Source organism: Myotis brandtii, unplaced genomic scaffold, assembly GCF_000412655.1.
Source record: "Myotis brandtii unplaced genomic scaffold, ASM41265v1 scaffold59, whole genome shotgun sequence".
Classification (NCBI taxonomy): Eukaryota; Metazoa; Chordata; class Mammalia; order Chiroptera; family Vespertilionidae; genus Myotis; species Myotis brandtii.
Genome location: NW_005370223.1, coordinates 996,405 through 1,019,971, shown reverse-complemented (window position 1 = coordinate 1,019,971; position 23,567 = coordinate 996,405). Strand labels below are relative to the sequence as shown.

The 23,567-nt window shown below is 36.4% G+C and overlaps 1 protein-coding gene and 1 pseudogene across 1 annotated transcript in view; both read right to left on the bottom strand.

Moving 5' to 3' along the window:
- INTS8 (integrator complex subunit 8) overlaps positions 1-23,567 on the bottom strand; it is a 41,280-nt gene that overhangs the window by 2,618 nt on the left and 15,095 nt on the right. Inside the window, exons 11-23 of the mRNA XM_014550198.1 lie at positions 19,161-19,231; positions 18,613-18,788; positions 17,281-17,414; positions 13,700-13,810; positions 11,345-11,546; positions 7,439-7,560; positions 4,980-5,164; positions 4,595-4,628; positions 3,900-3,956; positions 3,756-3,817; positions 2,181-2,299; positions 891-994; positions 150-200 (exon numbers count right to left, since the gene is read on the bottom strand). Coding sequence (XP_014405684.1) covers positions 150-200; positions 891-994; positions 2,181-2,299; positions 3,756-3,817; positions 3,900-3,956; positions 4,595-4,628; positions 4,980-5,164; positions 7,439-7,560; positions 11,345-11,546; positions 13,700-13,810; positions 17,281-17,414; positions 18,613-18,788; positions 19,161-19,231 — 1,428 coding nt within the window. The remainder of the gene's footprint in view (positions 1-149; positions 201-890; positions 995-2,180; positions 2,300-3,755; positions 3,818-3,899; positions 3,957-4,594; positions 4,629-4,979; positions 5,165-7,438; positions 7,561-11,344; positions 11,547-13,699; positions 13,811-17,280; positions 17,415-18,612; positions 18,789-19,160; positions 19,232-23,567) is intronic.
- On the bottom strand, positions 15,408-16,735 carry LOC102247601 (annotated as a pseudogene).

The window sequence follows — 23,567 nt, the reverse complement described above, 5'->3', positions numbered from 1 at the left end:
AAAAAAAACTTAAATATGCCAAATTCTTAAATACCATAAACTTAAGCAATAGTAAGGAAAATAAAAGCTATTTCCCAGTCCAATGCTTTATATTTACTATAAACTCTAATATACAGGAAAATAAACCAACATCAAAATATTAAACTAACCTGTGTGTGGCAATTCAGCAAAGAACAACACTTTATCATTCTTTTTATTACCTATAAAAACAATTTGGATTATTTTAAGAAACTAACATCAATTATAACAATGTACTGTTCTGATATGGGATGTGAACAGTGGGAGAGTTTGTACACGAGTGGAGGTTGTACATTTTTACAAAACTCCCAACCACAGCAGAATACACATTTGTTTTTTAAAGTATACAGGGAACATTTACTAAGATATATGTGATAGCTGATACAAAGCAGGTATATGAGAATTCTAATTTTTTCTCCATTTGCTATGAATCTAAAACTATTCTAGCCCTAGCCATTTTGGCTCAGTGGATAGAGAGTCGGCCTGCAGACTGAAGGGTCCCAGGTTCAATTCCGGTCAAGGGCACATGCCCGGGTTGAGGGCTCAATCCCCAGTAGGGGGCGTGCAGGAGGCAGCCAATCAGTGATTCTCTCTCATCATTGATGTTTCTACTCTCTCTCCCCTCTCCCTTCCTCTCTGAAATCAATAAAAGTATATTTTTTATAAAATTAAAAAAAGAAATGAAACTGTTCTAAAAAACAATTTATTAATTTTAAAAAGTTACTGAAAATTTTTAATATTGGACAGCAATCTGATCTAAAGCAATCAATTTGGGAGTCATGACAACAAACATGGAAATGAAAACTCACCCAAAAGGAACCCAGGAAGAGCATTTAAAGGCAGACAAGAAGAAAAGCCAATAAACAACCTACCTGGTCTGTATAAACATCAGGGGGTACAGCTTTATTAAAGAAATCAGAACACACAGCTCCAGCCTGAAGGTAATAGTGAAGAGCTGCCGAATACTGATTTGTTGCTGGAGTAGAAAACAGAGATCAAGAATTACCTATCACAAATTATCAGTTGGAAAAACAGACGGGCCTCTTTGGTGAAGTCAGGTGACAAAAGCAGATTCAAACCAAGATAACACTTATCCAAGAAAACACTGCAAAATATTGCCTTTTTAAAAAAACTACTTTATGCCCTAGCCGGTTTGGCTTGGTGGATAGAGCATCGCCCTGCAGACTGAAGGGTCCCAGGTTCGATTCCGGTCAAGGGCATATGCCTGGGTTGCGGGCTCAATCCCCAGTGGGGGGTGTGCAGGAGGCAGCCGATCAATGATTCTCTCTCATCATTGATGTTTCTATTTCTCTCTCCCTCTTCCTTCCTCTCTGAAATCAATAAAAGTATATATTTTTTTAAAAAAACTACTTTAAAGAAGCAATATAATAGTTTTTGCCTTCTAAAAGTGACTACACAAAAATCTGTTTCAGCCTTCTTGTCAAACTTACTAGTACAGAACTTAGTATTTGGAGGTACTTATTTCCCAAATGTCATACTTAATTTTCTGAGGTAGTTTAGAATCAGTAAATCTTTTCTGAATAGATAATAAGATCCTGATAATAAATTCTCTGGGCGAGGGGTGAAAATAAGCATTAACAATTGTCAACTAGCCTGGCCGGTGTGGCTCAGTGGTTGAGCGTTGATCTATGAATCTGTTTGATTCCCAGTCAGGGCACATACCTGGATTGCAGGCTCAATCTCCAGGAGGAGGCAGCCAATCAATGATTCTCTCTCATCTTTGATGTTTCTCTCTCTCTCTCTCTCTCTCCCTTCCTCTCTGAAATCAACAACAATATATATTTTTTAAAATCATCAACTATTGCTTCAAAAATAATATAGCAGACAGTGAAATAATGTAGTGAGTGTACAGATAAAATGAGACTGGCACACATGTGGTTTCATTATACTATCCTCTCTATTCTATTTGGAATCTTCTCTTTAAAAAACTCAACTACTAAAACACTGATCATGAAATGTACAAGTCAAATTTTATTTGACTTGTACAGTAACAAAAATATTCTTATCAAGTTGAAAAAAATCACATAAATGGGAGAATTATCAATGTATTCCCAAGAACACAAATAATTATCAATTATATTATTTTCACCTCTAAAAATACTGCAAAAACAAAACATAAAGCAACCATACATCTCACTTACCAAAATAAATGTCTGCCTGAATAATTAACCAGGAATGGTTGTTTGGATTGATACTGCGGGCATACCGAACCAGCTCTTTCACTGTGATTGCCACAGCTTCAAAGTCCACTGACTGGAGGCTAAAGGGAAGACAATGACGACCAGTAAGCTCCATTTTAAGAGACAATTTCAAATTCCATACACACATTTACTAAAAACAAAAAGACTTACCCAAAATTTAGGTGACCATAAATAGTCTAAATACTACTAGTTGTAAATATATAAAAACTATCAAAACATCTAAGTCAGAGAAAGTGTGATAAGCTAATTTTTATAAGCAGTTGAAAACAATCTGATTTTTGTTTCCTTTTCCCCAAAATGCCAAAGAAGGTTGACTAGACCACTCTAAAAAGTTCTCTTTAAATATTTTACAATATAAAGCATATAAAAGAGTTAGGATAAACACCTAGCTCCACTTTTTAGGCACAATTTACAACAAAATTAAAGTAATCCTCACAATTCTGAGGGAGGCACTATTCGTATACCCATTTTACAGATGCAGAAACTGGCACAGAAAGCAACTTGCCCAAGGTCACATACCAGGTAAGTGGAGTGGCTGAGACTCCCATCCTAAGAGTCTGGCCAAGGGCCTCTAGGTAAACCATTCTTTTTGTTCATTTGTAATAAACATGCACTAAAAATAAAGCATGGTACTCCCTTGGGAAACAAGCCTCAGTCAGTGGAGGGAAGGGCCCCTAACCCATTTCTGACCCTCCCATCTCCATATGAGATATGAAACTGTTTCCAGTCTCAAAGACTGAGATGGAAGAAAATTACGCATTCTACTGATTGCTTCCCTACCTACTGAAATCTTTCTTCTTCACAGATGCCACTAAGAGCAATAAAATAAGGCTTAGGATCTACCCTTCAGGCACAAAGTAAGAAGACTAGGGGGAAGAGAGGGAAGGAAAGGAACATTGGTGAGGAAACAAACATGGACTCTTCTGAGTGTGTGTGTGTGTGTGTGTGTATGTGAAGAGAAAAATGTAAATGGTTTCTTCTTCCAGAAAAAGAACACTTTTTCTCCCCTGAAAAAATTCCCCCATCATCTTATTGCGATTCTCAGGTGATGAAAGTAAGGGGGAAGATTTCTTAAGGTAATTAAAGAGCTTATGAAGGCAACTAAAAAGGGATTGGAGCCTCTGATAATCACAGTGCTAGAGGAGATCTACAAAGAATTACTTAAAATAAAATAAAAAACATTTTCAATAGATACTTGTAAAAGAGATAAGATTCCAGAAACCTGATAGAAAGCCATTCTTTTTGCCTCAATTTTCTAAATTTTACCCACTGACAAGTAATCAGGACTACTTAGAGCTCTTCTGTTCTACCTAAGGCTGGTATACCTCAGCTCTTAAGAGTTATGCCTTAATCACAGTTTTTAGAAAGACAATTACTATTATAGAGAAATACAAAGTTACCTATAGAATCCTAACATTGTAGCCTTTTAATCAAACTATCCAAAAGTTATCTATACCAGGCAGGATGGTCCTAAATATATAAATAATTTAATAAAATGTAAGCTATAATACTTACTTGGGGATGGAGGATGGCCAAATAGAAATGTGTTCAGCTGTAATATCATTCACAATGTCTTCCTTAAAAGAAAAGAAAAAAAGGCGATTTAAAAGGAAGTATATTTCAAACATTTTTAAAACAATTAAATTATGAAATACTGACCCGAACATTGTGAAGTTTGACAAAGAGTGATAAAATAATAGTCAAAACCAATGGTTCCTATAAGAAAGAAAACACAGAATCCTTAAATATTATATATTATGTTAATATTTCTTGCATCAACATCAAGGATACCAAGTATTTTCTTCCAAAAGATTCTTACTCTTTGGAATTTACTATCTACTTTAGTTTAAAACACACTAAAGATCAACTTTATCTTTAATGTCATGAAAGAAATCATGGCACAAATTTACACAAAAATTAATCATATTTAGGTGTCTGGTTTATAATGCACGAATCCTCATGACTTTTGAAGCTGAGTAAATAGATCGCATTCCACGAGTACTTTCAGCTACCTTAAACAAACTGACTTTTATTCCTTAAAATAATAAAGGATGGAATGTAGGTTATGTCCAGTAAATTAATGACATTAACCTGATCGAACAAAAATTAAATCTAGGCTTCACACATCTAGCCATATTATAAAGACTTCTTTGTCATTTAAAAAATACCTGTTTGTAGTCGCTAGAACATAAGTTAGGTAAATGCAAAATAAACTTCTCCATTTAGATTATCCTATCCTCAACACTGAAGCACATTAACAGTTCACCTAAATAATCGTGTAAGCACTCAATATTTTTTAGTTATAGTCTATAAAAATCAGCAATAGTAATTAATTGACTTTTAAGAAAACATACCCGTAATTTTTTTATAAAAGAAAGCAGTTCACTCCTACAAAAAAAAAGAAAATTTTCATATATACATTGAAAATAAATTATAGGTGAAGATTTATTCCAAGCTCTCCAGTTCTGCAAGTATAAGAATATATTTTACTGCCATACCAATGTAATTTCTATATTACTATTCAACTATAAGCTTTCATTGATTATATTAAATAATAGTTTCTTAAAATAAACAAGGTATTTCCAAAGGGGATCATGTCAGACAAGTCCATCAGATGTCAGCACCAGCAAATTCTTACACTGTCTATCTTTATGATATATAAGGATAATGGTAGATGTTCTGGAAATAGTACAAATAGCATAAATAATAACTAAAAAAAATAAACTGATCAAAACATACCTATACATTATACCTAAAGTGGATTCCCTCTGCTTTATTAAACTAACTCTGCCATCATTTCCTCGTTTGTGTTGACTGGACACACTACAGATCTGAACAACAACTTCCCAAAGGTCTTTAGCGGTCCGTCTACTTTCTTTAGGGCCTGGAAGCTCTTTGATTGTAGCTGCTAAAAGCTGTCCAAGCTATAACAGGAAAAACAAACAAAATACACAAGAGATAATCTGTAATGTCACACATGTTAGGTCTATGATTAAGGCACACACAAAAAATGGATAGCTGTCCAAGTACACCAACCAGTTATTTTATGCTGTGCCTTCTATCCAACAACTGAGAAATTTAGAGCTCATTGTCTACTGACAGATCTAGATCTGCTCGGGAAAGAAACCTCTGGTTTTAATTCTATATAATAAAAGGGTAATATGCAATTTGACCCTAACTGCGGAATGACTGGGAACAATTGGTCGCTATGACACGCACTGACCACCAGGGGGTAGATGCTCAACGCAGGAGCTGCCTGCTGGTGGTCAGTGCACTCCCACAGGGGGAGCTCCGCTCAGCCACAAGCTGGGCTGACAGCTGCGAGTGCAGTGGCTGTGGCGAGAGACTCTCCTGCCTCCTCGGCAGCACTAAGGATGTCCAAATGCGGCTTAGGCCAGAGAGCAGGCCTAAGCCATCAGTCGAACATACCCCGAGGGCTCCTGGGCTGCCAGAGGGATGTCTGGCTGCCAGCTTAGGCCCAACCCCCCGGGGAGCGGGCCTAAGCCGGCAGGTGTACATCCTCCAAGGGGTCCCGGACTGCGAGAGGGCACAGAAAAGGATGACAGATTCCCCCCCCCCCGCCCCCCCCGTGCAAGTGCATTAATTTCGTGCACCAGGCCTCTAGTATATTATAAACCTCACTGTTCCAAACAAGTACAGTCTAATGAGAACAAACTGCGATGACACAAAGAGGTATGTGACTTATCAAGTGGGAAAAAAACAAGTTACCAAATATATATAGTATGATCCTGCTTTAAAAAAAAAAAGCTTGCAAAGAAATGTATACACCGCAATGTTAACTGTGATAAAAGCCCATGAATAAGATTAAAATAGTGCTGAAATTTTACACACACATTATAATCATTAAAAAATATTTCTTGAGGAAAAAATATGGAAATTGAAGTTGACAGAACAAGGAAACAAGATTCAAAGCAACTCTTCTCTAAGAAAAAGTAGCAACTGGGAATACTGCTATGTGAAGAGGCAGAATTAGGGAAGGACAGATTATGGAAAATGATTGACCTGAATTAAGAGAGCACACAGACCAAAGATGTAGGTAGGACCCAGAAATAATAAAAAGTGGAAGGGTTGAAAGCAAAAGGCAGAGAAAAGACAGACCCAAAATGTAGAGAAAAAAATCAGGCTTATAGCTAATTCAGCACAGGAAAGATAATTAAGAGAGGAGAATGTGTGAGTGGAGGCGGGAGAGGGCATAGAAGGGATAAATGAAAAAAATAAAGATTAAACTAGAGGAGGAAAAAAGAATGAACAACTTATTGCCAATTCAGGGGTGTCACTACTGATAACAAACATGTACACTAATAACAATCCAGCACATCACATTTAGAGAAGTAAACAGACTCTAAAGAAGGGTAAGGTCCACCCTGGCTGAGTGGCTCAGTTGGTTGGGAGCGTCGCCTTGTACATCAAAAGGTTGCAGGTTCAATTCCTGGTCAGGGCACACTAGGTTTTCAATGTTTCTCTCTAAGATCAGAGTTAGTTTCTCTCTCTCTCTCTCTCTCTCTCTCTCTCTCATATCCCTTGGTGAGAGTTAAAAAAAAGTGTAAGGTGGTGCTCAAATGGAAAATGGGTGGAACTACACCCTCCTTACAGCTCCCACCAGTGTATACCCATGTATACCTGTGTACCCCAGAGCTTAAAACTAGAGTTTGATTTTTTTAAATATATTTTATTGATTTCAGAGAGGAAAGGAGAGAGAGAAACATCAATAACGAGAGAGAATCATTAATTGGCTGCCTCCTGCACGACCCACACTGGGGATCGAGCCTGCAACCCAGACGTGTGCCCTGACCGGGAATCAAACCATGACCTTCTGGTTCATAGGCTGACACTCAACCACTGAGCCATGCCGGCTGGGTTTGATTTTATCATTCAAAGCAATAAAAGCTGACTCACCTTTCACTAGTTTAGGATTATACCAAAAATTTATCTTTTAACTACATAATTTTTGCTTGCATTATCATGGAACTATAGGGTATTAGAAAAAAATATGAGAAGGCAAATTCAAGTGCCTGAATTATCAAAAACTATACTTTCAACTATAAACCAACAAACATTTGTCCAATCTAACAATGTATTATAAAAATTGGACAAGTTCCCTTAGTAGTACAGACCTGAAAAATAGGTACAATAATTCCATCCTAATAATTCTTTGATTTAGATTAAACGTGAATTACCTTTACATATGGATTATTCTGAAGCAGAAAGGCAGGAACTTGCAGTGTAAGGTATTCATTTTCCTTCCAGTTTAACATAAAAGCAACACACTCCTCAGCAATAACCTGACGAAGAGGAATATCTAAAAAGCCAAGAAAATATCTGGAATTACCATAATAACATTATAATGAGAACAAAGCAAAATTTGCTCAGATTTCAGTTAAACATATTAAAAACAACAGTTACAGATGAAAAATAGAAAAATACTAACATTTTATACTTTTCTCTAGGAAGCTTAAAGGTTTCCCAACAGACTGCCGTGGTCCCCACTATTAATCAAAAAAGTATGTACTTAAGAACACCTCAGATGCCCAACACTCTACTGTGGAAATTTATAATTCAAATGAGCAGAGAAAATGAACACACAAATGAAACAAGTACAAAATGGCATTGGCATAAACTTTTAGAGAACAGAAATAGCTAAACCATGTAAAACTGTAATAAATCTGAGTTAATATATCATTTTTATTATTTTTTCTGATTAAAATGTAATAAATATTCCTGAGACAATTCATTCACTCTTTCAAAAAATATTACTGCACCTCGCCGAAACCTGTTTGGCTCAGTGGATAGAGCATCGGCCTGCGAACTGAAGGGTCCCAGGTTCGATTCCGGTCAAGGGCATGTGCCTGGGTTGCGGGCACATCCCCAGTGGGAGATGTGCAGGAGGCAGCTGATCGATGTTTCTCTCTCATCGATGTTTCTAACTCTCTCTCTCTCTCTCCCTTCCTCTCTGTAAAAAAAAATCAATAAAAAAATATATATATATTAAAAAAAAATATTACTGCACCAGAAACAACTGTTCTGAATACTTCCTTAGTATATAACAGTCAGGTTTTAATGTACTGCAGGAAAAAGAAACCCTAATGAATGCTACAGAACAAGGTTAAAACTTTAAATGGAAAGAGCTATTAAACCTAAATAACTACATTCAGTCTTTCTAAAAAGATTGCCAGTGGCTATTTACTTTAGATCTCATCTTATTCCAAAAAAGGCTCTGAGATGACCAAAAACAGCATAGGAACACAGCAAAATAAAAAAACATTATTTGATTTATGTTCTTAAAGAAGGAATGAAGACAGAAGTGAAATTAGTATCCCAAATGCTGCATGTCACTGAGTGCTATACAGTTTGCCAAAGGAAGCCTACACAGCAATTGGCTCCAATGTTTCCTTTACCTAGCCGGCAGTCCCTCGCAGTAAGATGGCCATGGCTCTTAAAGCTGAATCAGAACCCAGAGAGTGGAGTCCTGATACAGCCTGAGAGGCAGTGATTTAGAGACTAAACTTCCCTTTAAGCACCTGCAATACAACTGTTCATTATCAAAAAGCATAGAGTCATATGCTGGAACAGGCAGCCAAGAAACATAACAAGGACACGTATTTCAACAGAAAGCTACCTTTTAACACAGAGGTATTTAAACGTCGGAGGATCTCTCCCAAAAGAGATATCAAAATAATCTGTAGCTCTTATTTCTATACCTAAAAGGTTAGATTTCTGTCAGTTAAGATAACTTCTTGTTCCTGATAGAAAAGCCAGGTCCACCCACGTAAAGGAGAACTTCTCTTTCCCTGGTCCATAGAGGGCATGCATCTAACTAATTCAAAATTGGCCCAATAGCCCTAATCCAGTGGTCGGCAAACTCATTAGTCAATAGCGCCAAATATCAACAGTACAACAATTGAAATTTCTTTTGAGAGCCAAATTTTTTAAACTTAAACTATATAGGTAGGTACATTGTTATTAACTTAATTAGGGTACTCCTAAGGCTTAGGAAGAGCCACACTCAAGGGGCCAAAGAGCTGCAGTTTGCCAACCATGGCCTTAAGGTATAATTAAATGCCAACTAAACGATATTTAAAAGCCTTGCCAGCCATTTCAAAAAGGAAGAGCATAGGCTTACGTTGGACTGATGGATTCAAATCACAGTTCTGTCTCTTACTGCACGACTTTGGCTAAATTCCTTACGCTCTCAGCACCTCAGTTTGACTTATAAAATGGGGATAATTAAATAAGTAGCTACTTCACAGCGCTGCCATGAGGACTAAATGAGTTATGCACCTAAAGCTCTTAAAACAATTATCTGACATGTAGTTAGCAATCAATAAATGTTTGGGTTTTTCAATTTTTGTTCTTTTTTTTAAACTTTATTTATTTGTTTGTTTTGTTAATCCTCACCGAGGATATTTTCCATTGATTTTTAGAGAGAGTGGAAGAGAGAGGGAAAGACAAAGAGAAACATTGATGTGAGAGAAACACATCGATTGGTTGCCTCCTGCACAAGCCCCGACCAGGGCCTGGGCCAGGGAGGATCCTGCAACCAAGGTACATGCCCTTCACTGGAATTGAACCTGGGACCCTTTGGTAGGCAGGCCGATGCTCTATCCACTGAGCCAAACCAGCTAGGGCATCAATTTTTGTTCTTAATTTTAGAGAAAGCATGTATGAAAACTCAACCTTCTACCTTAAAACCCACCCTACCCAGACACAGTAGTAATGTCAGTCAACAGTTAGTGCCAGCATACTAGATTAATTGTTATGATACTGAAGGGCACTGATGCATTAAAGCTCAAAGATATTCTATCTTGAGTGCTAGAAAGTTGTAATTTCTGCTAGAAATCAGAATGTAATAATAAAGTTCATTTAAAAGACCCCAGAGGGCCAGCAGCCATTTCAGTTTTGACACATCAGCACCTTCCTTTGCACTTCAATTTTATCGTTCATAACATTAAATATGTATAGTATGGCCCAGCCGACATGACTCAGTGGTTGAGCATCAACCTAAGAAGCAGAAGGTCATGGTTCAATTCCCAGTCAGGGCACATGTCTGGGTTGTGTGCTTGATCCCCAGTGTGGGGCATGCAGGAGGCAGTCAATCAATGATTCTCTCTCATCATTGATGTTTCTCTCTCTTCTCCTCTCCCTTCCTCTCTGAAATCAATAAAAAATATAAATATTTTTCTAAATATGTATAGAATGATTTAATTGTTCTAACGACTTTATTAAAACAAGTAAAATTAAACTGCTTTAACTAAGCAAGATGTATATAACATAGGTGATAATTGATACAAGCTCCTTTTCATAAGATACTTACATTTAGAATGAGACAAAAGAGGACTGTTCCTAAAGTGAACACAGTGAGTTCCTGACTCAGTGGCAATCATTTTGAGGCCTTCCTGTGATTATGATGGTAACGGGGAAATAAACCTTCAAGATGTACCTTTAAGGACACTGATTGTTTTAACAGAGTATCTTCAAATTGCAATATAGTTTCTGTAGTGTAGTGTCCCCTCAAAATTCATGTCCACCTGAAACCTCAGAATGTGCCTGACATAGAAATAGGGTCTTTGCAGATATACTTAGCTAAGATGAGGTCATACTGAACTAGGGCAATCCCTAAATCCAATGACTGGTCCCTTAGAAGAGCAAACACACACACACACACACACACAGAATGCCATATAAAGGAGGAGGAAAAACAAAACTAAGGGAAGAAAAAAGGTGGCAAATGCTGGAGTGACATAGCTACAGGCTAAGAAGAGGCAAGGATTCTTCCCTAGAGCCTTCAGCAGGAGCATGGCCCTGCAGGCAGACACCTGGGTTCCAGGTACAGTCTCCAAACTATGAGAGAATGAATTTCTATAGTTTTAAATCATCTGGTTTGTGGTACTTTGTTATAGCAATCTTAGGAAATGACTAGATTCCTACATTTCCCCCAATGTTCTCAAGTGAAGTCCACATCTGAATTCTGTTTTTGGAGAGAAATAACTTTTTTCAGAGAGTAAAAAGTCAAGGAAACATTCTTGGACTTTCCCACAATTACTTGAGTAATGAGTTTCTGAAATGCAGCTTTGTGGAAGTCTTACCGGGAAGCCTCATTTCCAGATATCCCCGCACCCGGCTAATAAGATCAGAAGGAGGTCTCTCTCCTGATTGCCCTGTCCCAGCTTCATGTGTATAAATATCCAAAAGCAGCATCTCATTCAGCATGACTTGACGAAGTTTTGGTGAAAACTCTGTTACCAACTCCAAACAAGCAGCAAATAACTGCTTAGCATGGGAAAAGTCCTATAAAAAGAAGTAACAGAATAGCCTGGATCACCTTTCCTTGCAAACCAAAAATATGTAACTTTATGAGTACAGAGCAAAGAGAAAGATTAATTTAAATGATTAACACTAACTATCTCAGGGAATGAGGCTAAATTATCTTATTCTTTATCATCTCTGTATTGGTGATTTATTCCAATAAATACTTAATTCTTTTGAAACTTTTTAAAAAGATCCAATAATCAATCAATATAAATTACATGCCATATTACTAAATGAGTTTTACATAAATTATAAAACAAAAATAAAATTTTTTACATAAGTTATATGTGTTATATACGTTATAAGGGTGTAAAATTCCTACCAGCCTTCTCCATACACCTTCCACTCTTCAACAAGATTCCATATTCTAAAATCTTTGCACACAACACTATTAATCTACATAATTGGCTAGTAAATCAAATCAGCTACAATCCAAGCCCTTTCCTACACATCTCCTAATTTTTCAAAAGAGTAGTTTTCCATCACTCTCCACAGGACGACCCCTTCAGTCTGGCTTCTACCCCATCATAATGAAGAAACAGTTCAATAAACAAAGATCTTCACCTTTTTATTTTTTATCCTCACCCAAGGATGTTTTTATTGATTTGAGAAACATCAATTGGTTGCCTCTCTGAGAGGGGATCAAACCCACAACCTATTGGTATACAGAAGGATGCTCCAACTGAGCCACCCAGCCAGAGCTAAACAAAGATCGTCTACTTGTCCAATCTACTGAACACTTTTCAGTTACCTTATTGAACTTTTTCTAGACATTCTCTACTATAACTCCACATGTATCTGGTCCTCATATCCATCACACCACCCTTTCTTGGACCCAATGTTGTACCCCCCAAGCTCTGTATATTCTCCCTGAGTGATCTTTGATGACTCCCAAATCGGTATTTTCAGTCCAGACCATTCCCAAGCTTCAGGCTCATGTATCCAATTGCAGGCCCAAATTAAACACTGTAAAAAGGAACTCATAATCTGCCCTTCGAAAATGTTTTTCTCTTTACATTCACTTGTTGGCACTTCCATCTGTTCCCTGACACCCAAAACAGAAACCTGAGCATCATCGTGATCCTTTTCTACCTCTTGCCCTCCACAGCCAATCAGCAATCAATTCTAGATTTTACCTCTTTAAGATTTCTCTAATATGCCCTCTTTTCTCTATCCTTTCTAGCACTTATGCCACTTACTAGCTATGTGACCTTGGACAATTTAATACCTTTGAGTCTCTGATTTCTCACCTAAAAACTGAAATAACACCCTCTGCAGAGTTGTTGTTTTTTTGTGTTTTTTTTTAAGGAAAAATGTAGATGAGCCCTGGCCTGTTTGGCTCAATGGATAGAGCGCCCGCCTGGGGACTGAAGGGTCCCAGGTTCTATTTAGGTCAAGGGCAGATACCCAGGTTGCAGGCTCGATCCCCAGTAGGGGGCACGCAGGGGGCAGCTGATCAATGATTCTCTCTCATCACTGATGTTTCTATCTCCCTCTCCCTTCCTCTCTGAAATCAATAAAAATATATTTTAAAAAGGAAGAAAGTTAATAGTTTATCGAAATTTAAAAAAAACTTAAAAAAAAATAAAATAAGCTATGAAAGACATTTTAAGGGATTTTGTTTTGTTTTTATAGCTTGGAACACAATCTTTACTAAATGAATACTAAAGGTTATAAATAATAATTTTTCAGAGTCTCCAGATATTTAAAAAGGAATAGACCAGTATCCATATGTCCAAGACCAATTTGGTACAGTTATGAGGACACACACACAAAAAAAGAACAAACCTTTTCAAATATCCTTTTAGGCCCGGCTGATGTGGCTCAGTGGTTGAGCACCGACCCATGAACCAGGAGGTCAAGGTTTGATTCCAGGTCAGGGCACATGCCCAGTAGAGGACATGCAGGAGACAGCCAATCAATAATTTTCTCTCATCAGTGATGTTTCTCTCTCTTTACTTTTCCCTTCCTCTCTCAGTAATCAATTAAAAAAAATATATTTTTTAAAAATCCTTTTAGGCCAATGGCTATCATATTAAGATCAGGAAAATAGAAAATTCTGATTCCTGGCTTTCATGTTAAAATTAGTAAAGCATATTCTTAACTAGTAGTTAATGTACACTTTTACTCACCATAACAGTACTGCAGTGTAAACCTTTGGCCATGAGAATGTATACCAAATCCCTTGTTAAATTGTCTTTAATTCCCAGGATAACACCACTATAAACAGAAGGTACTTCCCACTAGAATAAATAAAAATATGTAAATATAAACACTTAGAGAAAGCCAAATCTAGATAAATATCTTTCAATAATCTTCAATCACATTTAAAAAAATCATGCAAATGTCATCTTTAAAAAAAAAATAACAGTCATAATAAAATGCTATTCAAAATGAACATATTCACTATAATGAGTCAGTAATAAATCATTAAATTGACTGGAACATTCTGAAGGGTATAGAAAAAAAGAGTATATGTATTAACTTATGTAGTCCTCACAACAGTACTATGAAGTAGGTAGTTATCCCCCTTTTACAGATGAGAAAACTGAGGCATACAGATGTTAAATAATTTGCTCAAGGTTATATAGCTAGAAAGTATGGAACCTGATTATAAACTCAGGTAGTTAGTGTCAGAACTCCCTAATATTATGTTATACTTACTCATCTATACAAATGAACACTAATAACCATGTCAATACCAATGAGGCCCAATTAATGTTCACAGCAATTTCCCATTTCACTGCACTTGCATGTTCAAGTCCCATAAAATATATAGCTGTTTTCATTTGCACTTCCATGCAGGAAAGTTGTTAAAACAGATAACCTCAGAAACAGGTATATACATTACCTGTTTGGGTTCATTTTAAAATCCAGGATTATTTTAATTTTAAAAACAAATACAAGCTATTGACTCACTCTTCTCAACTAGACAGTCTACCCATGGTATAACTGCCCGGTAAAAACATACATCTTTACAACTTGGTGGTCCCAAGTTTTTTTAAAAAACCATTTCACAGAAAGAAAAAAAGGATATAAAAAGAGCTTAAGGCCCTGACCACCGGTGTGCTCAGTTGGTTGAACATCACCCTGTGCACCAAAAGGTTGCCGGTTCTATTCCCAGTAAGGGCACATACCCAGGTTGCAGGTTTGACCCCCAGTTGGGGCATGTAAGCAAGGCAAAGGAACGATGTTTCCCTCTCTCTCTTTCCCGTCCCTTCCTCTCTCTCTCTAAAATCAATTTTAAAAAATTATTTTTTAGAAAAAGAGCTTAAAAAATACATTAACAAGCGAAAATATAAGGGGAAAGATAAACATGTAGATCTAACTTAACTTATGAAACTAAGAGGAGACTGGTCTACATAGGAAAATGTGCATCCCAGAAAGTCAGATATGAAGATTTTAAAATAGAAATTTATGACTTGAATCTTCCTACTTCCTGAATAAAAATAACATATTGCAGCACTTATACTTCATGGTTCATACACCTTCCTCACTTGGCTCTATTCTTTACTTACTTCTAGCCTTTACTTAAATGAGTCTGAACAACGTAGTGATATAGCATAATAAGAAAAATAAAATAAGCACACACGATATTCCCCCTTCAGTGGCTACTTTAGATGTTTGTTACTGGAAAATTCCTTTAGAAAAACTAAATATACGTCGGTGGCTTCACTTAATCAAGTCCCCCAGTTAATACTTAGAAAACACCCTCAGTTTGTTGATGGTACCTACTCTAGAGGGATAGCTGAACCAAGTCTGTCTCAAAGCCAGTGCTAAATCAACTTCAGAGATGAGAGAGGGAAAAAGAGGAGTCTAAAATCACACGTAGTACAGATGTCATCTAAGACCCCTGTCCTCTGGATCCATGTTTCCTTCAGGATTTTCATCATTATAAATGGTCTCTGCCATTTGCCACATTTGTATGCTAACTGTCTTCTGACACAGAACAGATCACCCAAGGTTCATTGGAGAAATCAGATATCTTGGCAGTGACCACCATGAATAAACAACCCCAATGGCTCATCTTCTGCATCTTCTCCAATTTTACTTAAAACCCAGATATTCAGCCTGCAATCAGTACCACTGAAAGCCAAAATAGTCTCATTGTGAGAAAACCACTGAACCTGAAATATTTCTTCCTTACTGATTCAAAGGAATGCAACTTAAGTTTCAGATTTCTCAGATCCCAAAAGGCCAACGGTCATATCAGCTGATCCTGTAGCAAGAATGAACTTATTATAAGGACTGAAAGAAAGGCTGTTCACTTCAGCACTGTATCCACTGACTGGCTTGGTCTGATCTGGAAGTATTATTTGAACTAGTATCCCAGATCATAAGTTTCTGATCATCAGCGAATGACCCAAACAGAGATTCATGGTGCAGATGCCGGGAAACATCTCCTACTCCTGCTATATGCCCTATAAAGATGGGCTTCACATCCACAACTTTTCCATACTTTGGAAAAGCACTGATGTCCCATAGACAGATGGTGTAGTCATCTGAAGCACTAAGGAAGTGCCCACAGAGATCTGGGCTCCAAGAAAACCCATAGCCTTCCTTCTGATGTCCACGAAGACACATGTCTGGGCTGCATTCTCCAGAGGATCTGGTTTAGAAGGATGTTTTGTATAGTCAAAAACAAGAACATCACATGCAAGGGTTCTCTTAATATAATGTGACCTACATATTCTTTCATGGCTGACCTTGATTTCTATTTCAACTTTTCTAGTAACAGAACCAAAACTTCCAAATCCTCCTTTCTCACAGTGTCACCATCAGGGAGCTTCACACTGGCTGTAACAAGGTGGTTTTGTTCATCTGACATGTGTGTTCCAAGGACAAGCCAAACCTTTCCCTTCTGGTCTGGTTATATGTGGAAGCCACCGAGCAGTTAGGCTGGGCCGCTTCAGATAGGTCATCACTAAATCATAAAGAAAAGGGATGTTCTTTTTCCATATTTTGTGCTCTTTGTTGACCCCACGTTCTTCTACTGCATCAAAGGGTGTTTCCTTGTCAGCCATGGCACACAGGCAAGCCAGGGGAATTCTGGGGTCGAGCACTGGGGAGGGCTCATGGTGCCTGGCTAGGGGTTCTAAATGAATACCTAGACCCAAAAATGTCTATAAAGAAGTTTTAATGAACTGGTTCCTAGCTGTAGGCTTTAGACCTCACGAAGGCATTAAAAAACAAAAACACCCTATTAAGCACATAGCAAGTATTAGCTACAAACTACATAAATATCTTACATATATACTAGAGGCCTGATGCACGAAATTCATGCAAGAGTAGGCCCTCGCAGTCCTGCCTGCGATGCGGCCCTGCCCCCCGCCCACTGGTCGTTCTGGAAGGTCGTTCCGCTGTCTGGTCTAATTAGCATATTAGCTCTTTATTATAAAGGATTTACAGATCTAATTAGCATATTAGCTCTTTATTATATAGGATTTACAGACATATTTAAAGTATATGTAGATGCTATAATAAGTGGGATATAAACTCATTATTAGAGGCTACTGATTTAATAGTATCTTTTCTGACATTTTTTATTTCTCTGTCAATGGATGTTCAAAGTACAATTATTTCATGTGAAGGTTCTAAATTGTTGGCAAATAAAAGGAGTCTTCATTCTCAAAACAGGTAACAAGTCTCCGATTAAATTACATTAGAAAACACGGGTAATTTTATTACCTGTTCTTGACAGAGGGTTTCTTACCTTATTGGATACTGTCCAGAATTGGCGCTCTGATGTCATACCATGTAATTCAATTAAAATCTGCCGAATCCTCCAGGGATCCACTGACAATATCAGCTGATGCTCCAACTGGCCAATGTTGACACTTGCTGAGGCTAAGAAAGGAAGAGATTCCTATTTTAATAATGATTTAATTCAAGGGTGTAAATAATCATGTAAGTATGAGTGATAATTTATTGAAATTGTGTATGTAAGTATTATATCTATGGGGTTTTTATTCTTAGTATATCTATTTCAAAAACAGCTCTCACCTTCAGAACTGATTCACCAACATAATGTAATTTACGTACTTGCTTTATCCTCAGAGAAAACCTAATACAATTTGTATTATGTCTGCATTTAAAAATTCATTTAATAAAGATGATGAAAATATAAACAAAGGTAAAAATCAGTAAGTGGTTCATGAAAAGAACTATGTGGTATATATGGATAAAAACTAACTTATGTAGATAGTCTCCTACTTTTTTAACATAATGTGTTAACAAAAGCACATATAAATAAAAGGTTAATTTTGAATAATAATTTTAAATAACAAATATTTAAAATGTGTTTTCTGAAGGGAGAGGAAGAGGAGGAGGAAATATTGCCTTCTAAAAGAATCATGAAATGATCATTAAAACCCTTAATTACAACTAACCTGTGAGACAGTCCTCAATTTCCAGCATTTTATGTGTTAATGTTATTCCTTTCCTTTACAACAGTAAATCAGTTTAAATCCAGTGAGCTTCAAAGCTGCTAAAATTTTGCCTTTTTGTTAAGCCAACTGAATTCTCTACCTCACCCATACTAAGTTTTGAAGCTTATTTTTTTTTTTATTAATTACAGGACTATATTTTCTAGTTACATTTATAAATTAAGGGCAAAATTGAAGAAAATCGCATAAATACGGCAAAAAAGACAGTAGTATTGCCAAAGCTAAATGTTTAGCCAACAGGTAGTATCACAGTAATATAGGCTGAAATGCATGGAAGCCTGTATTTCTTATGGTCTTAGCACATTTTACCGGTCCCCTCCCACCTCTTTTGTTACCTCCCAAGAACACATTAGCAGCAGAGCTACCTTGGTCTATTTCCCTAGCTACAATCTCTTCTGTGTCTAGACCTAATTCTCCACTAACCACAGACTCAGCAAAGTCTCAGCACTTAACTGCCTAGATAGAAATATAATAACAGAAGACAGGTAGATTTCTATTAATTACCAACATAAGGGCAAATTGAAACAATTAAGAGGGCATCCTCAAATACACTGAGGGGCAAAATGCGCCAACATTAGCTAGCAGACTGGAGAGCTCACCTGGGATGTCATAGAATGAAGTCATAGGTTTAATGCACAGGTTTACTCTAGGGGATCTCTTCCTCATCTGATCAACAAGTAGCTTTCGTTCTTCATCTTTCAACAATGTAATGAAAAGCTCATGTGAAGAAATCATGAAAACATACTGCAGATCTTCCAACCCCAGACACACATTCCTACATCAGTAAGAAATATTATAAAACAAAAAAGGACATGATTTAGTTTGGGAAAAACAATATTAACCAATTTTTGTTAACAAACCATTTAACAAATCACCATTTCATAAACTGCATTAACAATATTTTGAAATAGATTTTAAAATTTCACTTTGGTCCTTATTTAAAATTGTGATATCAATGACAATACAAGAGTAACTATATAATCATAAGTTCTGTGAGGCTGCACTAATCTCAACCATATCTGGTTCTCAAATATCAGTTACTGCCTGTTTATAAGATATGCAGTTCAAATACAAAAAGCAATAAAAGGTTCTTTCCTCACAGGACTAAGTTCAAAGTTAAGGAAAAGAAAAAAAGAAAGGTACTTACTTTAGAAAAGAAGCCATGTTTTCTTTCAAAGAATCTGAAGGTTTTTCTAAGTTTATTGATCTTGAACATACCTAGAAGTTTGAGTATTTTCATTTGAGTATGGGCTTTCAAAAATATACACTAGGTATGAAAAATTACAATTTAAAAACAACTGAATTTTCCTTTTTCAGCCATATGTCAATCACAAATTTGGTTAAATTAAAAGATGATATCAAAAAATTAAAATCCACAATGGGGAGGAGTAAAATCTAATCATTTCAATAACTGCAGATATTAAGAATAGTCTATTTAGCACGGTATAAAGTTCTCCCATAATTTATAAATTGTTACCAATTATATGTAGTGATAAACTATAAGAACCAGTAGCTACTGTCAGAAAAGCAAGAGAAGATTCATCTTAGTTGCAAAGTATCAGTAATAGCTAAACTAATAGCTATAAAACTAATGCTTAAAAAAATTAACCAAGGTTTCGAAAATAAAAATAAAGAATTACAGAAACCAGTTATAAAAATATTATTTATCTATGAATATTCTAATATTATTCTGAGATTATTCATTAGGATTCCTCCCATACATTATTTAAAAGCCAAAATAGAACATAATTAGTATAAAAGTCCCTAACCTCAAGAAACTATCTAATATTCTCTAATAAGATATAGAATGTTTGTAGCTGCATTGTTCATAACAGCAAAAAAGTGGAAACAACTCTGAAGAAGTGCATCAACTGAAGAGACACAAATGTATAATGGATAGCATACCCAAATGAATGGACACACAACTCTGAAGAAGTGCATCAACTGAAGAGACACAAATGTGTAATGGATAGCATACCCAAATGAATGGACACACAAATGAGACATTAAATAGTATACCTATTCAATGGAATATTATTCAGCCTTTAAAATGTTTACAGCAGAGGTCGCCAACTGGTGGTCCGTGAGGTCTGAAAGGTTGGCGACTGCTGGATTAAAGTATTGACACATGCTACCACATGAATGAACAATGAAAACATTAAGTGGCCTGGCCGGTGTGGTTCAGTGGTTGAGCATCAGCCTGCAGACTGAAGGATCCTGGGTTTAATTTCGGTCAAGGGCATGTACCTTGGGTGCAAGCTTGAACCCCAGGCCTGGTCAGGGCACGTGCAGGAGGCAACCAATCGATGTATCTCTCTCACATTGATGTTTCTCTATCTCTGTGTCTCTCTCCCTCCCTTCTACTATCTCTAAGAATCAATGGAAAAATATCCTCAGATGAGGATTAACAAAAAAAATATATATATTAAAACTAGTACTAAATTTGCTGTCATATGTAAGATCTTATGATAAGTAACACTTGAGTGTCTTTTCATATCAGATTATTTATTCACATTTAGAGAGGCATTGTACATGTGTCATGGAACAATTTAGGGAAGATTTGTTAACTTCTGGTAAGTAACGTAATATACGTTTTGTGAATTCACCTCAATTTTTTTAAAAGCCTCATTAAAAACAAGAAGGAACATATCTATAAATGTTATAACATTATAAAGGTAATAAAAACTTTAATACTAACACCAAAATTTAGATGATATAGACAAATTTTAGAAAATAACTTCTTAAAACTATTAAGGAAGAATAGCTCTACAATCACTGATATAATGGACCCACAGCCAAAAATCTTCTCACAAAAAAAGTCTCTAGTCCCAAATTCTTCATTTTTGAAATTCTATCAAACATCAAAAGAAGCAATGAGTTCCATTTTTACACTAACTTTTCCAATCTCTACATGTAAAAGCCTAAGTGACTGAACGCGATCGACCCATCGCTATGATGCGCGCTGACCACCAGGGGGCAGACACTCAATGCAAGAGCTGCCCCCTGGTGGTCAGTACACTCCCATAGCCAGCCTCCCACGGTCCACCCCCCCCAGCCAACTGGCCCCCCCCTGGTGGTCAGTGCGCTCCCATAGCCAGCCTCCCACGGTCCATCCCCCCAGGCAGCTGGCCCCGATCGGGACTGGGCAAGATGGCCCCGATCAGCCCCAATTGCTGGCCAGGCTGAGGGATCCCACCCATGCACAAATTCGTGCACCGGGTCTTTAGTGTATTTATAAGGTAAGCATGACAATGAAACCAAAATCAAAAGCAAGACCAAAAAAAAGCAAATGCATCAGTCTTGCACAAAAATGTATAACAATCTTAAAATATTAGCCAACCAAATCAAGCAATATATACTTTTTAAAAATCACGACATACACCTAAAGCAGTTATGCTAATCATGTCAATTAAGATTTTGAAAAATCATGACCTAATTGGTTGTTCCAAAGATAGTTTAACACAATTAATATACTTCACCACATTAATAGATTGGAAGAGAAAAATAAAATTACAAGACTGTAATAGACATAGAGAAAACATTTGATAAAATCTAAAAATCATTCATGATTTTTTAAAAAGAGCCCTTAGTGAACTAAGGATAGATGAAAACGTCCTTAATCACATAAGGAAGAGCTACAGGAAAAACAAAATTATCATCATTCCACATGGTGAAACAGTGCAAGCTTTTCCTCTGAACTGAGAATGAGACCAGGAAGCGCACCAGAGCCCCTTATACTGAACATTGTACTAGTCACAGTCAGCGCAGTAAGAACAATTAAAAAGAAATAAAAATGAAAAGGTTAGAAGAGGGGAAAAACAAAATGCGTTATTTACAAATGAGACTGTTTAGAAAAACAAACTCACAGATAAATTAATAGAACTTTTAAAAAAATATATTTTCTTATTGATTTCAGAGAGGAAGGGAAAGGAGAGAGATAGAAACTCAATGATGAGAATCACTGATTGGCTGCTTTCTGCACGCCCCCTACTGGGGATGAGCCCACAACCCAGACATGTGCCCTGGGCCGGAATGGAACCTGGGACCCTTCAGTCCGCAGGCCAACACTCTATCCACTAAGCCAAATCAACTAGGGCTAAGAGAATTTTTTAAGAGTCTAGCAAAGTAGTTGGAAACAAAATCATTATACAACTCTAGCTCTGTACCAATTCATAAACTACTTTTAAATGCATATTTGAAAAAACAAAAAAGACCTCTATGGAAAAATTAAAAAGCTCTGAAGGACATTTAAAAAATGCCTAAGCTGATCAATGATTCTCTCTTATCATTGATGTTTCTATCCCTTCCTCCCTCTCCATACCTCTCTCTTAAATCAATAAAAAACATATTTTTAAAAATTTCTTAAGCCTTTTAATAAATCAATAGCTACACCAGTTCATGGATTTGAATACTCAATATTATAAAAATTACTAATTCTTCTTGGTTTTTAAATGTAAACTAACTCCAAAGAAAAATCCATCAGGCTTATTTGTAAAACTTGACAATCTGAATCTACTATTTACAACAAAATGCAAAGGACAAGCATGTCAATACAACTTTGCAAAACAACATTTGTGCTTTAGATATCAAGACATAGGAATACTGACATATGTATAGGCAAATAGAAAAGTGGTACAGAATAGAGCCCAGAAACAGGCCATACACACTTGGGAGTTCTATAAAGGCAGCACTGGGGATTGGAAGAAAAAAAAAATGGACCATTCAGTAAATGGTACAGGAACAAACCAACAGTCATATAATGGGAAAAAAAAAGATATTGGACCCCTACTTCATGTGACACCAAAAATATCAATTATAGATGGATTAAAGACCCAAATGTGAAAGGAAGGGTATGCTATAAGCTTTTAGAAAATAAACTATGAGACTATCTTCATGACTATAGGATAGGAAAAGCTTTCTTAAATAAGACACAGCAATCATGAAACCTTTATAAACTTTATATTAAAATTAAGAGCTTTTAAAACAATAAAAAGAAAGTTAAAAGAGAAGTCAAACTCAAAGAAGATACCTGAAATATATAAACATGGTAAAAGACAAAGGCTATAAAGAACCACCCAAAATGTCTGCAAAAAAAATAAAATCCAATAGAAAAATAAGGCATACCACTTGAAAAAGATACCTCAAAAGACGAAATCTATGTGAGCAAAAAGTAAATGAAAAGCTGGTAAATTCCTTAGAGGGGAATGGAAATTTAAAACTCAGTGAGATAGCATTATACAATGTTCTGACAGGCAAATCAAAAAATCCCAAGATGCTGACCAATGAGAATTCTCATGCATGCTGGTGGCAAAAAAACTTTGATATTATAAAAGTAATATTTCATATACACTTCCTCTAACTGTATAAACAGACAAATAGTATGTATTCTAAGCAGCATGATAGCAAAAAACTATAAACAATACAAATGTTTATCATAAGAATGAATAAATTGTGGCATTGTCATATCATGTTAAAACACCTTACAGCCATGGTACATATTTCTTTTTTTAAAAATATTTTTTATTGATTTTTTACAGAGAGGAAGGGAGAGAGA